Source organism: Ammospiza nelsoni, chromosome 21 (assembly GCF_027579445.1).
Source record: "Ammospiza nelsoni isolate bAmmNel1 chromosome 21, bAmmNel1.pri, whole genome shotgun sequence".
NCBI lineage: Eukaryota > Metazoa > Chordata > Aves > Passeriformes > Passerellidae > Ammospiza > Ammospiza nelsoni.
This window is the reverse complement of record NC_080653.1, coordinates 6,122,938-6,137,450: the sequence shown is the minus strand read 5'-3', so window position 1 is coordinate 6,137,450 and position 14,513 is coordinate 6,122,938. Positions and strand designations below refer to the sequence as shown.

At 44.5% G+C, this 14,513-nt stretch overlaps 2 protein-coding genes across 6 annotated transcripts in view; both read right to left on the bottom strand.

The window, feature by feature from the left end:
• Positions 1–14,513, bottom strand: part of TAF15 (TATA-box binding protein associated factor 15) — a 504,826-nt gene that overhangs the window by 299,217 nt on the left and 191,096 nt on the right. The window lies entirely within an intron of this gene.
• RFFL (ring finger and FYVE like domain containing E3 ubiquitin protein ligase) overlaps positions 1–14,513 on the bottom strand; it is a 31,381-nt gene that overhangs the window by 6,085 nt on the left and 10,783 nt on the right. For 3 of the 5 annotated variants that reach the window (XM_059486936.1, XM_059486930.1, XM_059486934.1), the window contains exons 3-4: positions 5,886–6,070; positions 716–1,120 (exon numbers count right to left, since the gene is read on the bottom strand). In XM_059486936.1, coding sequence (XP_059342919.1) covers positions 716–1,120; positions 5,886–6,065 — 585 coding nt within the window. In that variant the 5' untranslated portion in view covers positions 6,066–6,070. Of the gene's footprint in view, positions 1–715; positions 1,121–5,885; positions 6,071–6,813; positions 6,991–11,628; positions 12,019–14,513 lie in introns of those variants that run through there. The other 2 variants (XM_059486935.1, XM_059486933.1) reach the window with 2 other exon arrangements.

The following is a 14,513-nucleotide window of genomic DNA, read 5'->3' as shown; positions in this document are numbered from 1 at the left end:
CCCAGGAGAACTCTTCTTTTGAACTACATAAATCTGCTGAGGAAGCAGAAGGTACACACATTTTCACAGCTCTGGCCCACAGGAAACTGAATACACCCATTAACTTTGTAACAGGACAAGGAGCAGATGTCAAACACTGAGTAAACTTTCCTTTAGCAGAGAGCAGAAAAACAAACAAAGCAAGGTCAATAAAAAATAATTAAACTCAAATGCCCCTGCCGAGGTTCCTCAGAACTGCAGGTTCATCATAAACCAAGACTTGGCAACAGACTCAGGGCTTGTCTTCCATTGATCTGAGTGCAGGAGACACCAAAATCCTCACCCAGCCCCCATCAGCTCTGACCAGCTCCTGCTTTAGACTGTCCTTGTTATGTGGCACAGGAATTCAAGAACAGAATCACCAATTTACTTACACCTACAAACACGTGCCAGAAACCATCAAGTACCAAAGGAAGCAGTCACAGGAGCATCTTGTGGAAGTGTGGATCACAGCACCAGAAAAAACACATCCCAGAGCAGTGGTGATGTTCTGAGAGTGAATGCTCGAGATATTCAGCACTGCCCACCAAATTTAATTCCATAATGAACAGCACATCAAAGTCAGTGACAGCAAATCACAGCTTTACACAGCAAAACCACATGCAACATCCTAGTAGTTAATCCAAAAATGGAGATGAATGAGTTTGCAAAAGATGGTTCTGGCCAGAGATTGTACCTGTTGGTGTTCCTGAGCTTCTGAACTTGAGATGGGATCTGCAGACACTGAGGACTCATCGTGTGAGGTAGGAGAGGCCAGGCTGGCTGGGGGGTGACTCACAAAGTCTTGCTGTTCATGGGCACTGGTATTAAATGTGTTTGTTCTTATCTGATCTTCCTGGGTAATTGCAGGCTGCTGGCCAAGGATCAGGAATACCAGGTCCTCCTTTTCACGACAGAACTCTGTGGAAATCTCATGGAGGGCCAAATAATCTCTCAGATCCTTCACCTTCATCTTGATCAGCTCCTCCCGCTGAAAAGCCGTGGCTCGGAAGCGCTGGCACAGGTGGCAGAGCAGGGGCCCACCCTCGGCCTGGTTTGAGCAGGACGTGCAAAAATTCTTCTTGCAGTCCAAGCAGATGTGCTGGGAGAGACAGGGGAAGAGTCAGAGCCAGCCCTGCCCTGTGCCAGCAGCACACGGTGCCACAGGCAGCAAGAAGCAGCAGCTGCTCCTAAAGCACAACCAAAACCTCCAATCCATGAAAAAGTGCCCAGTGGTCACTCATGTTCAAAGCACAATCAAAACCTCCAATCCATGAAAAAGTGCCCCAGTGGTCACTCATGTTCCTGGAGGAGAAAAAAGATTGATCCCTGAGCAATCACTGAGTCTCAGAGAAGCCCCATTCCCACTCCATTTGCCCAGAATGAAATGTGATATCCTGACAAAATTCTGTCACAGGACAGGAATTTTCTGCACCTGCTCATGCAGTTTAAGGCAGAGGAAATTGAGATTGAGGCAGCAGACTTGTGAGTGAATTCCAGCTAGTTGTGCACATTGTGAATTCCAGCTAGTTGTGCACATTGCTCTCTGCATTAAGAAGCTCCAACATTGAAGGAACTACTTAAAAACATTTCTCTTTCATAAATACCTGCTACAAATGTTGTTCCTCCCTCCTTTTTCCCCTCCAATTTGCTGCAATCACTGAATTAATCTTGGTTGCACCATAAGAAGGACAGGGAACAGCAAAATCTCACAGACATAAAAAAAACTGACATTTGTTTATACAAAAATAGCTTATTTTGAAAACAATATGCACACTTTATACCATTTAGTGCTGGACAGAAAGTGTTGGAAGTTCAGAAATATTATGCCCCAGACAGTCAAAAACTTTACAGACTGAATTCTGTTGTTAAATGTTTATATTTAATACTGGTTCTGATCTTGTCACTCAGGGCTTGATTTTCAAAATTCCAAGCACTCACAGTCCATGCTGACTTCTGCAGAACTTGACTGCTCAACCCTTTGGAAAGGCAAATTCTACATTTTCCAATAGGAATAGCAGCAGAACAGCCACATTATGTTAAAAAGTCCTGAGGGAAGAGAGAAGTGTTTTCAGTGCTTTTAAAAATGCCAATTCACAGTGTCAGAGGAGCCAGGCACCTCTGTGGAATCCTGACATCCTGATCCTTCAGAGCTGTGCAAGGGAAAACACACAGGTGGAGCTGAAGTAATAAATACAAACTCAAGGACAAAAAACTGGTTTATGAACTGCTCTAGTGATTGAAGAACATCTTTTACTTCCCAGCTGAGAGAAAGCAGATGTTTTACAGGTGTAGATACACATCTTGCTCACAAAAGCTCCTTCTGATGCCCTTTTCAGGCTGAAACCCTCCCTGCTCCCCAGTTAACACTCCCAGGCCCCTCATTCAGAGCCTGCACTACACTCACAGTGACACTAACTGGAAAGAATCCCAATTTCCTGCTCAAGCATTTAAAGACTTTAACATTTCTACCACAGAGAGAAACTCTTGAAACCTTATCTCCAAACTGCTGTTTGGGGGCCTGCCAAGGAAAAGTAACTTTCACCAATCACAAAGCAAGGCAGGAAGTGCAATTTCCACAGAACATCCAGCTTGGAGGAGTTTTCCTTAACTTCATCACCATAAAAAAATTAATATGTAATTGACTTCTTGTGACCCTGTGATTGCAGGAGCAATCCTGTTCCTTGGGGAATTTTTAGGGCAGAGACAGGAACTGATGTCTGTGTGTGCCTAGAGCAGGAGAACATAACAAATTCACAAAGGCACAGAAGTGGAAAATAACCCTGTTGGTAACACTTCCCTGTGAATCCCCCATCTCTGACATGGCAGCAATCAGATGAAGTGAGATTTAAAAACCCCAACAACACAAAAACTGCACAAAACAACCCAAAACTCTGAAGCAGCCCCATTTTCTGTGGCAGGGGAAGCCTCCCCATGGCCTGCAGGCTCCAAAGGGAGCCCCTGGATTGCCAAGAACTTTCCACCAGCCAGAAAACCCCTTGAGCACTCCCACCTTGAGGTACCACACAGCAAACACAGCACAAGGGCTCTCCTATCAAACATGTTCTTGCAGTTAACAGTAATCCTACCTCAGTTATCAAAGGATGCATTTGAGAAGTGAAAATAAACCCAGGCATGTCTCTGCCTTAGCAGCTCAGCACTAGGATTTATCTTCAGAGAAAGGAAAAAACCTCCCCAGCCTGTATCTGAGCAGCAAGTGTTTAAACATGGATATTTTGGCTACATCTCAGCATCAAGCAGCTCTTACACTTCACAGAAAGGGCATTAATTCAGGGCACTGTGTTCTTCAGAAGGATTAGTTTCAAATGTTGTTGCACATTAAAACTTTCCTAAAAGGTCAGGCCACATCTGCCTGCTGCTCACTGACAGCATGGTCAGACAGCCCTGAAATGCTTTATGTGGGGGGTTTTTTGTTAGTTTGTTGGGTTTGGGGTTTTTTGAAGCAATCTAGACTATCCTCATGGCCACCAGTGCAGAAGGAATTCATTTTTATCCCCTGTATTTCAGAATAAACATGAACTGGTCACTGCAGTTCAAAGGTGCTGCTCTCCCAGGAGAGAATGCAGCTTTCCATGCTGTCCCTGCAGCACAGTGAGATTTCACACACTGCTCCCTGCATAGCAACTGTTGTTTTTTGATGTAAGGCAAGGTGACTTGGTTTTGAGGAAACGCTACAGCGATTCAAACTTTTTAGGGTTGTTTGGGTTAAGAATACACACAGGTACTAACGTGGTGCATGGTTTAAAGGTTTTTATTGTTTTGTTTTGTTGGGTTTTATACTAGGGAAGGTTTTTTTTTAAGTCAGGGGGTTTTACTTTATTGTAATTGGTTAATAAGGAGTTGAAAGTTACTAATGTTAGGGGGGACTACATTTTTGGGTGATTTTTTATTATTAGGCGTTAGGGGGAGAGGAATCTTGCTGCTTTCTGTGACATGGCGAGATTTTCTGAACGCCTGACCCTATCTACTACAAGCAACAGCACTGAGGAGTTCCCATGGCTCACAAACACACCAGGCTGTTCCAAGGGATGTTTTCATTCCCCCAGAGAGCTCAGGGGTGAGCCTGGCAGCCCCTCCTCAGCTGTTCCAGCACTCCCACCTGCAGCACAGGGCTCCAGTCAGCCCCAGAGATCCCTGCTCAGGAGCTGGGCAGCAGGAAGGTGGGAGGAGGTTGGGGAGCCCCTCTGGAACACAGAATATAAACTCTGATTTCCCTGACAGCCTGGAGCAGGAGCAGCTGGACATGAGCACAGGTACAGACCCCACAGGAAAAGGAGGAAGCTGCTGAGGGCAGGAATGTTTTCAACAGCTTTAGCAGATCCTCTACAATTTGTGCACCAGAGCATTCCCTCTCCTGAGTCAGAGAGCTCAGCTGGAGCCACTGATGGCTCTGAACCAGACACTGCTCTGAGGGCAGCTCACACAGAACAGGTATTTAGGAGATCCTGGGGCAAACAGGGCTGTGCTTGTGCTGCTGAGCTCACAGCTGCCTGAAGTGGTTTCATTTCACAGTTATCTCCAGCCACTATTGGCAACCATGCCCAACAGCAAGTGCTGGGTCCAGGTTACCTCTCCACAAGGACATGTGGCTGAATGAGGACAATGTCAAAGACAAAATTACAGAGTCACAGACAGGGAGGGCCCCACTGGAGCTGACCCAGCACCAGGAGCAGCCTCAGCTCACTCACACACCCCACAATTTATCACCAGACTTTGATTCCTGAAGTAACTGCACTCCTCAGTGCAAAAATGCATCAACACCCTGCTGCTCTGGGAGCAGAAAGCAGCAGCTCTGCCAAGCCCCACCATTCCTCAGATGTGTGTCCTCATGCAGAAATAAAAAGTGCAAGGAAAACCAATTTATGAACTTTCTCAAATAATCTAAAAGGGCTGTGGCCAGAATTCACCATTATTTTTAAATTCTCACATCCTTAAGTTCAGTGACTATAGATCAGACACTTCTTAAGCCACAGAGTGTGGACACAGAACAATTTTCCTCACTGGAACATTTTCAAGCAGCATTAAAGGACCCACCATGACCAAATAATGCCCCAGGCAGGGTCTGCTGTCAAATTAAGTCTTGTGGTACCAATTATTTTGGCATTTATACACCCACAAATCAAGTTTACAAGTAAGATAAAATTGATCTGGGTTTGGTCTGGGGCTAGTTTTGCTCAGCAGTTCTACACACACCCTCAAAAACTTCACTGGCTTTTAGTTTGAGCAACAATTGTTTAGAAAACAGGCAGGAAGACCTTCCTTTATTGAAAGCACAAACATTATAAAACTTCTTGCCCCAATATTTATTTTTAAAGGACATTAGTGCTTTTAAATAAGAAATTTAGTAACTTATGCTCAAGTTAATGCTTCTTTAAGTGATTATCAACAGTTTGGCTTTCTCATTGAGGAAATCTGCTGAAGGATTTCCAGTCACATTTGTCACTCGAGGACATGAAATAAAACAACGTGGACACTGGATTGCCCAAGGTAAAAAAGAGGGAAAGTTTCATTCTGACTCCAACATTTATAGATTTCCAGAAGTGACAATGGATTGGAGCATGACAGTGCCACCTCTCCAATGACACTGGACAAACCAACAGCCCAATAAATTCCTCCTCCTACATAAAAGAATGCAAAACATTGAGTTATTTACATAAACTGTGTGAGAAAGTTCATTACAAGAATGTAAACATCAGAAGGCTTAGAAAAACTTAAACACATTAATTGTGACAGAATGACTGAAGACCCAGAGCCAAGGTGAGCTGTCTCCTGCCACATGGGATGTGCAGAGGATTTGTGTACCAAATGTGTGTCTGTGGGTGAATGAAGGCAGGCTGAGCACTCACCTTGCTGGAGGAGCTGTCAAAGTGCACCCCACAGGCTTTGCAGCTGTGCTCAGAGGCCGTGGGAGAGGGGAAGGAGCTGTAGCCAGGGTTGGAGTAGGCCTGGGCCCGCGCTGCCGGCGCCGGCTGCATCTCCTCAGGGGAGCCATCCACACAGAACCAGTTACAGCAGCTTGCCCACATAGTACCTGCCAGGAAAACACTGTCAGGGGCTGGGACACAGCCTGGCACCTGAGGGGACAGCAAAGCAGCAAGTGCAGGTCAGTGCCCAGCCCTGGTTCATTTTTAACAGCGTGTTTTGTCAGTGTTGATCCTTCCTCTGCCGAGCGCACACAAAGCCCACACGTTCGGTCCAGCATGATGCAGCCTTGGTGAAAAGGGACAAATAAAGATCAAAAGAATTTTATTACTGGAACTTCATAGAGTTAAGAGACTACAAAGAAGATAAGATAAATTTTATGTTCCACTTGGCTATATCAGATTCTGAGTTTGCTCTAACAGGCTGTTTCTATTTCACATAAGGTGCAATACTTACCAAGATGTAATAATGCATCAGGAAAAGAACACAAAAATTCAAATTATATAGCACAGAACAGTTAAATAAAATCAGCAGCAGGATGGCCATTCCTCAGCTTTATCCTAAAACCCTCTACAGATTTACAGCTACAAACCCAAAAAGATAAAATAAAAGCAAGGACAAACAAGCCACTGATTTCACACACTGAAGTTCTAGGCTGAATTTACAGCATTACAAGGCTGAACCATCACACAGCAGCTCAATGCCAGTAATGCAAGAAAATCAAATACTGACTTTGGTAACTTGCTTGGGAAAACAACTGCAGCTGAAACACAAAATCATTTGTTTATTTTTTTCAAGTCAAATTTTATATGTAAAATATACACACACACACACACACACACACACACTTACCAAAAATCCTAACACAGTCCCGTGCAAAATGCTCAGTTCCAAAGTCTTCTCAGACCACCTCTGCTGCAATATTCCAGAAATACACTGCTATAAACTTGCTTTTGGGAGTTTACAAAGAAATCTGAATTCATCTGGGCATTCAGCTTCTGGAGCACACACCATGTGTCATCACTTAGGGCTAAACTGAATACAAATTGCCTCCTCTGCATTTCTGCTCTCACATGGGAGTTCCTGAACTGTTTCTTTTATGTCTTAAAAATCAGCTCCCTCACTGATAGTGCTCAGCAACTGCTTGATTTTATAAACTTCTGGAAATAAAACATCTCTCAGCTGCACAGCAAATTCATTGCTTGTTACTCAGTAAGTATTGTCACTGTGAAACTCCAGATTCCCAGGGGAATGGGGCTGGGAAGGGAATCCTAAAGGTTACTGGGTATAATAATTCTTTTTTTAAGCTGTGCTGAAACTTTGGGGCTGATGTACTTGAATTGGGGAAGCTTTTGCACTCTGGTGCTGTTCCAGTATGTGTTGCTTTAGTGGCATCTTTGATCCTTTCAGAACCTGGCTGAATTTGGCTGCTCAGAGTCCGTGCTGTCCTGCAGAGATGCTTTTCAAAGCCCACAGTGTGAGCTGAGCCAGGAGCCCTCCCTGCAGGCTCAGCACATTGCAGAGTTTAAATCCAAACCTACACATTCACACCATGGATTCGTGGTGGGGCTGATTGTTCATTGCTGCACTGGAAATGACACCAGGTCTCAATAAATAGTGTGGATTGCTCTTAGGCTGGCAAGGAGATCCCAATAAATACACAGAGGAAAGCACTGCACCAACAGAAATAATCTATCATTCATCTCTATTAGCTTTGCCCTGCAATCAAACACACACTTCAGATGGCACAGATAAAAGAAACAATTATTTTTTTTTCTCTCTGCATGTTAATTTCCAGCTCTGTCCCACTCAGTTAACAGAGCCTTTCTTTTGCAAAAATACAGAATTTCTACTTGAAATCAAGTTCTTTGGGAGGTTTAATTTGTTCTGAGGAATCACAAATCTAAACAACATGAAAGCTGCACAGTCCAACAAGCATTCACAGCCTCCAGAGCAGTGGAAAACTGCATCCAGAGTTCAGCTCCCTTCCTGTTTCAAGGACCCCTGCAAGCTGAAGGCCACCCACGATAAGAGAATACACAAATGCTACTGCCTGCCCCCAAAAACTTTGTTTTCCTAGAAAAAGACAGCCTACTAATTCACTCTGGAACATTGCAACATGTCAAACATTGAGAAGAAAAACACAAGGCAGTGCACAAACTGGGATAAAACAAGACAGAGCTCAGCATTCAGCTGGGGTTGTAGCTCTGTGATTGCCAGGAATAAAAAGGCCAACAAAAAGCTCAGATGTTGTTTTAGAAGAACCTTAATCCTGCTCAACTGCAAAAGCATAAAGGGAAATGCTCATGAACAAACAACTGAACAACCAGGGCTGTCCTCTGATCCACAACATTTTTCCAAAGGTATAAAAAGGAGCACAGATGTAAAACACCTCTGCAGCAGCAAGAAATACAGGTAAGATTCAGCAGCTGATTTTCCATTGTTCTGGACAGGATCAGCTTTAGAGCCAAGGAAATGAGCTCTGCCACTGACAGAGAACTCCAAATTACAAGCAGAATGCCTCAGTGGAATTTCAGGCTGATAATTTCCTTAATAACTCTTACAATGTTTGTTACAGAAAAAATTATTCCCTTACTTATTCTCTTACCCATCTGGAGGTACGTGGTCAGCACAGCTCAGGAACTGCTCATTTCCTGGATGGATGGATGGATGGATGGATGGATGGATGGATGGATGGATGGATGGATGGATGGTACAGATGTGGCAGTCTGAAGGTCAGAATCATAGAGTCCTGCCCTGTCTAAATCCTGTCAATTCCCTGCAAAGGAGCTGCTGTTCTGCACCCAAGGAGCTCCACAGCTACACCAAAGTGACAAATTAATGCCCAGATAAAAGAACACCCAGTGGAAAGAGCTACTTGTGTGTTGTGCTTCAGGGTTAGGAAAATACTTCCAGTAACTTGGCTAATAACAGTGTGACAGCTTGGAAAACTTAATGACAGCATGGATTTCAGGAACATCTTGAATAAAAGATGTGGACTTACTGGCACAGCTGACATTATAGGCACTACTGATAGCAGCATTATCCTTGGACAAGGTGCCTGCACTGCCTCATGGAGCCACAGAAACAACTGCCTGAGCTGGGTTTGGCAAACTGGAAGCTCCATGGCAGGGGCCCAACAGTGACTGCTGGCAGCCAAAAACCACCTGCCCTAAATGCTGAGTGCACGTTGTGCTTGGAGCATCTGCCAGGGCAAAGGGAGAGGGAGTTTCACCAAGGGTGGAGACACCAGATCAAACAGTCTGTGCTGGACCTGCAAACACATCCACCCACGTGGCAGTCAGCACCCTGGGAAGGGGCTGTTTCATCTTCTCTCTTCAGTTGCTTTAAGGAAAGCCAAAAGAAATCCAGTAAATGGCAGGGAGGTGCTTCCCATGGACAAAGTGGTGCCAGCACTCCACCATGCTCTGCTGGACTGCTTTTATTGATTTGATTATTTATTTTTTATATATGCCACAACTCTCTTGACTGGATTTAAACAGGAAAGTGAAATTCATTTCATCACCAGTTCATTAACATGTTCTACACAATGCCAAGAAGTCTGAATTAATTTAATTCTGAAGGAAATACCAGTGATGTCAAAGTTTCCCTCCCATACATAGTTGAATACAGAATTCATAATGCAGCCCTGGATTCTTATACTTCCCATCTTCATTTAAAAAAGTGTTTGAACTCAGGTTCTCACTCCATATGCAATATCACTGCCCTAACCTTGCTAGCTGGAGTAGCAGGGATCACAGCCTCCACACAGGAGTTATTACACAATTATGACACATTATTATGCATGTGTAAGAAATGGATTTCATCAAAGGCTGGGCTGTGGCTGCAGAGGGAAACTGTGGTTTATGTTTGAATATAAAATCTGCCTTTATTTTCCTAAGGGTACAAACAACAAGGGACTAGAGCAAGCCAAGGAACATCTCAGAATCAATGAGCTTCCAGCTCTGTATAATAAAGCTCTCAAGGACTGGGCCTGGCTCCTTGTCGTGACTGCTCAGGAATTCAGCAGCTGGAATGCAGCAGCACCAAGGAGACACTTCCATCAAGGGATCAAAAGCAACTGAGCTCCCAGGAGCAGCTGATTCCACTCCCACACAAGAAGAAACCACAGCAGCAAGTAGTTCTGCTCCTGAGAGGCCTTTAACCACTGGAACAGCAGGGCTGATGACCCCTGAGGCTGCTGCAGATGGAGCTGGGTGCCAAAAAGGGAGGGAGATGCAAGAGAGCAGCTCTGCCAGGGCCAGCAGCCCCACAGCTGCCTCACACCTCCTCTGCTCACCCCAAGGAACCACCCAGCTCCTCTCTGCCCTCACCCATGGACAGACATCCTCCTTTGCTTCCCATCCAGAACCTTCTGCAGCCTTCAGGACCTGCAGTGAGCAGCTGCAGGTGCTCCACACCAACACAGACTCTGTGTCCTTGTCATGCCAGGGGCCCCATGAAAATATATTCTCCCTGGTGTCTGCTGTGAGATGTGACCAGGAGTAGAGCAAAGCAGGCTTCAACTTAGGAATAAAGGCAAAAAAAAAAAAACTTCATTAACCTACAACTATAGAAAAAAAATACACAGAACTCAGAATTAAAACCTCCCAAAAAATTCACTTCCTTTTCAAACCAGAACACTACTCCACAACACCAGTGAGACAACTTTCAACACCACACACCAACCTGGGATAATGCTGAGCACAAATTCATTTGTTCCTGCTACTTCTGGTAGCCTGCAGATCAAGGAAATTGTTCAGGAGGCCAGAAATGGCAGTGTGGCTTTAAAACACTAATGTATTGATAGGTCTCTTTTAAAATTACTATTTTTGTTATTAATCCCTGCAAAATGGATCAGATCTCACTTTGATGAATGCTGTTTGACATGGCTGAAGTATTTAATGAGTTAACCACCTTGGCCCCATTAATAGTGTTGCACAATTGCTCATTGTTACAATTTACTACTTTTTTTTATTTCAACAAACCTGCACTGATAAGAAATGCCTTGCTAAAATTAGTTTCACTAATGACCTACCACTTCCAAACTGAATTCATAGTAAGGTCAAAAAAAACAGTATTTGCTTGATAACAGAGCTATAGAATAATCTGCTCAAATGCCACTTATGCACAAAGCATTATTTTTATCAGACTTTGTTCCAGGCACAGACCTGAATTATGATAAGTGGGAGCAGCCATATGTTGGGACAGCTGGAAAAGTCAGCAAATGAGGCACTTGCAGAGGGGACAAGGGAAGGAAGCAGGCTGCCAGTCTGAGCATGACATTTGCAGACGTGGTGTCTCAATCAGTACAGAGCAGGAGAAAAGGAAGAGATGGAACACAAATCTGTCATAAGGAATGTACATCTAATTTACTGTATAAAATAACTGGACTGAAACTGTCAGATTTTTATGTAGGGATGGGAAAATATGTTTATGAGTAAAGGTACTACTTCACCTGCCCAAGGTGACAGCATGCACACCTTGAAAAAATGAGTAAATAAATACCAGCACTGGATCACAGCTAAGATGGGGGAGACACAAGAAATTGTGTCATGGAAGGAGGAAACACTTTTCCATTTTGTGCTGTGCCTTCCAAAAGCCTGGAGACATTTCCCATCTATAATCATCTAAATATGCAACAAAGACAAATATTTAATTGCTCACCAGTCTGATCAGCAACTGTGATGTCAGTTTAGAACTCTTCAGGTGGGACCTTGGTCAGCTACAAAGGCAGAGAGCTCAGGTCAGTCCGCACAGAACAGGGAGTCCAGGATTTCTGTGTCCCTTTGGCTGTGATCCTGTTCATCCAGGAGTGCACATCAGGGGGTGCCCTTGAACAGCACCCACACCCTCATGTCCAGAGGCTGCCCAGAGCAGGCTGGCACTGGCACCCCATTCCAGACGCTGCTACACCTTCCCCACGCAGTCCCTGGCTGGAATTGGAGGCACAGCCCATGCCCAGCAGCAACAATCCATCTTCAGCCCCTCCTCACCACAGCTGCACCTGTGCTCTGCACCCTGGAGATGCCTCCCAAAGCCTCCTGTGTGTGTGGGCTCAGCAGATCCCGAGCGTGGCACAGCTGGATCGCTGCGAGCCCAGGGGAAGGGACCTGGCCACGCACCAGCATTTCAATGAAGGAAGTGACATCCATTGAGCAGAGAGTAAACAGGGCAGCCTGCTGGGGCAGGGTGCAAGGCAGAGCAGGAAAAAGCTGGAATGGGGCCACACATCTCTGCTGAAACGCCTTCAGCTGCTGCTGAGCCCAGAGAAGCACCAAAAATCACCTCCCACTTGCGTGGCACAGAGGAAACCACGGTGCAGACAAAGCCCCTTTTATGCTGCTCTAACCTGGTTTACATTTGCCAGGTAAGCCCTTGGAAAATTGGCTTAGCTGAGAGGAAAATTATGAGTTCTTATTACAAAAATCCAGCAGGTATTCCAAGAGCATTTTGCAGCTGTAGCAGAGCTTATCAGTACTGCCAGCAACAGCTGATGATGTTCGGGAGGTTTACACACAGATCTCCACCTGGAATCCCACCAGCACTGTTACAAGCACAAAGATCTCAGCTTCAAGCACCTCTTTGTAACTAGAGAGCTGCAATTCCCATTTGAAATGGAGAAAATGGTTTTAGAAAGCTGTGGGATTTATAGAGCATTGAGAGGAAGCTAATTCCAAAACAGACACCTTCTCACTTGAGTCCCAGCTTTGCACCTGGAATTGCAAACTCAACTCTCACCCACTTTCCCTCTCCTCTGTAGCACAACACCAAATTTCCCCATTTTAACATGATAAGCTTGGAAATCCTGTTTTGTAAGGAACTGGATACCTGGGTGAGTATTATTTTAATATAAACTGTTTATTTTGACCCAAAGTTTCATTTTATATATTGAAAAATATTTAGATAAAAAGTTCTTTTTGCTATTAACTGTAATTAGGTCTTGAGACATCTGCCAAGATGCAAAGCCAATTGCCTTTTTCTTTTGCAAGTCAGTGACATTCTCCCAGCAAGTTAACAGAAACCAAAACAAAGTCATTAATTAAATCACTATGGATTTCTAAAAATAATAATTTAGAAAAATTTTTTTTTTACCCAGTCTACCTCAACTCCTTAATCCATACCTGTTCCCAAGGGACATGCTGTGACCTTGGGCTTATCTCCCTTCCATTCTCCCCTTTGCTGAACAGCAATTCTAAAAGCTGCTGTGCTCTTTCCCACTGGTTTGATATTCATCAGCAAGGCTGAATTAAGTCAGTTGTAATTATAGCATGACCCAAGTGAGGAGGAGAAGAAAGGACACTGGAGAAGCAAGATTCCAGAGTGCTGTTTTATCACCATTCCCAGCATCCTGCATGGCTGGATGTGGCTCTATCCTCAGTCTCACACCCAAAAGTGTCACTGAAAGTGGAAGCTCTCCACCAAAATGTCAGCAAGGAGCAGTCCAGGAATCCTGGACTATCCCCTCTCAACTCAACCAGTGCTTTTCACATGGAGAAAAAGCTCCATGCTGGATTTTTCTCTCTGTTCATTCCTATCCTCACAGGTTTTCCTTGATTCAGCTGCATGGGTTACTGCTAAAACTGTAATTTCAATAGACAGCAATGAATTCTCAATGAAAACCTGAACATTTCAATAACTGTGCAGCTTCCCTGACCAGCCCTACTCCAGGAAGGGTCCATCCCATCCAGATTTCATCTCAAAACCCACCTTAACCACTCTTCCATGACAGCTGGGGAGGTCTCCTGGACCTGTGCCTACCTGGAAGTCACAAAGAGGCTCCAAAGGCACAGCAGGAGCTTTTCAGGGAGTCTTCCTCCTCCTCCTCCTCCTCTCACACCACAAATACCTCCCTCTCTCAGCACATTTTACAATGCCCAGAATAGAAACTTGCTGAAAATAAGTTTCTGCTGTGCTGCAAAAACACTGCTGTGGACCCAGTGACTTCAGTGTTTGGGTATTGCAAACAAACAGGAGCAGATCCACAGCTGAACCAGGGAGCAGCCTGGAATCCCCTCTGCTGGAAGGTGATTTCACATGGGAGAAGGTAACCACTGGCAGATGCTTTAATGATACCCTTCTCCTAAATGGGGGAATTCAGGGAGCTGGAGAAAAAAGGGGAGGGGAAAGGATATAAATTTGTATTTTCATCATATCTCAAGTTACCTATTTCAGGTAAAAAGAGATCAAGCTATTCCCACTGGAATCCCTGGCACAATTACATTTTGTTTCATTATGACAACTGCATAAATTACATATTCCCCAACAGTTCAGCTCTGGAATGAAGCACAAGGATATGGGGGAGTTTGAAAGGAGAAGAAAGAGGTGCATTATTTTAGATACAGCTCCTCAAATTTGGGGTTGGACAAGACTAGCCAGAATTACAGTAAATTTCCCTGCAACTGGGATTACAATTGGCCCTAAAGCTCCACAGACTCTGAGCTATCACTGTGTCTCAGGCACCCAAAATTCAGAGTGTTTGCTGATAAATTACAACATCAGTTGGAAATCCTGGAAATTACTTGTCATGCCAAGCTATGGGTTTATTTTTA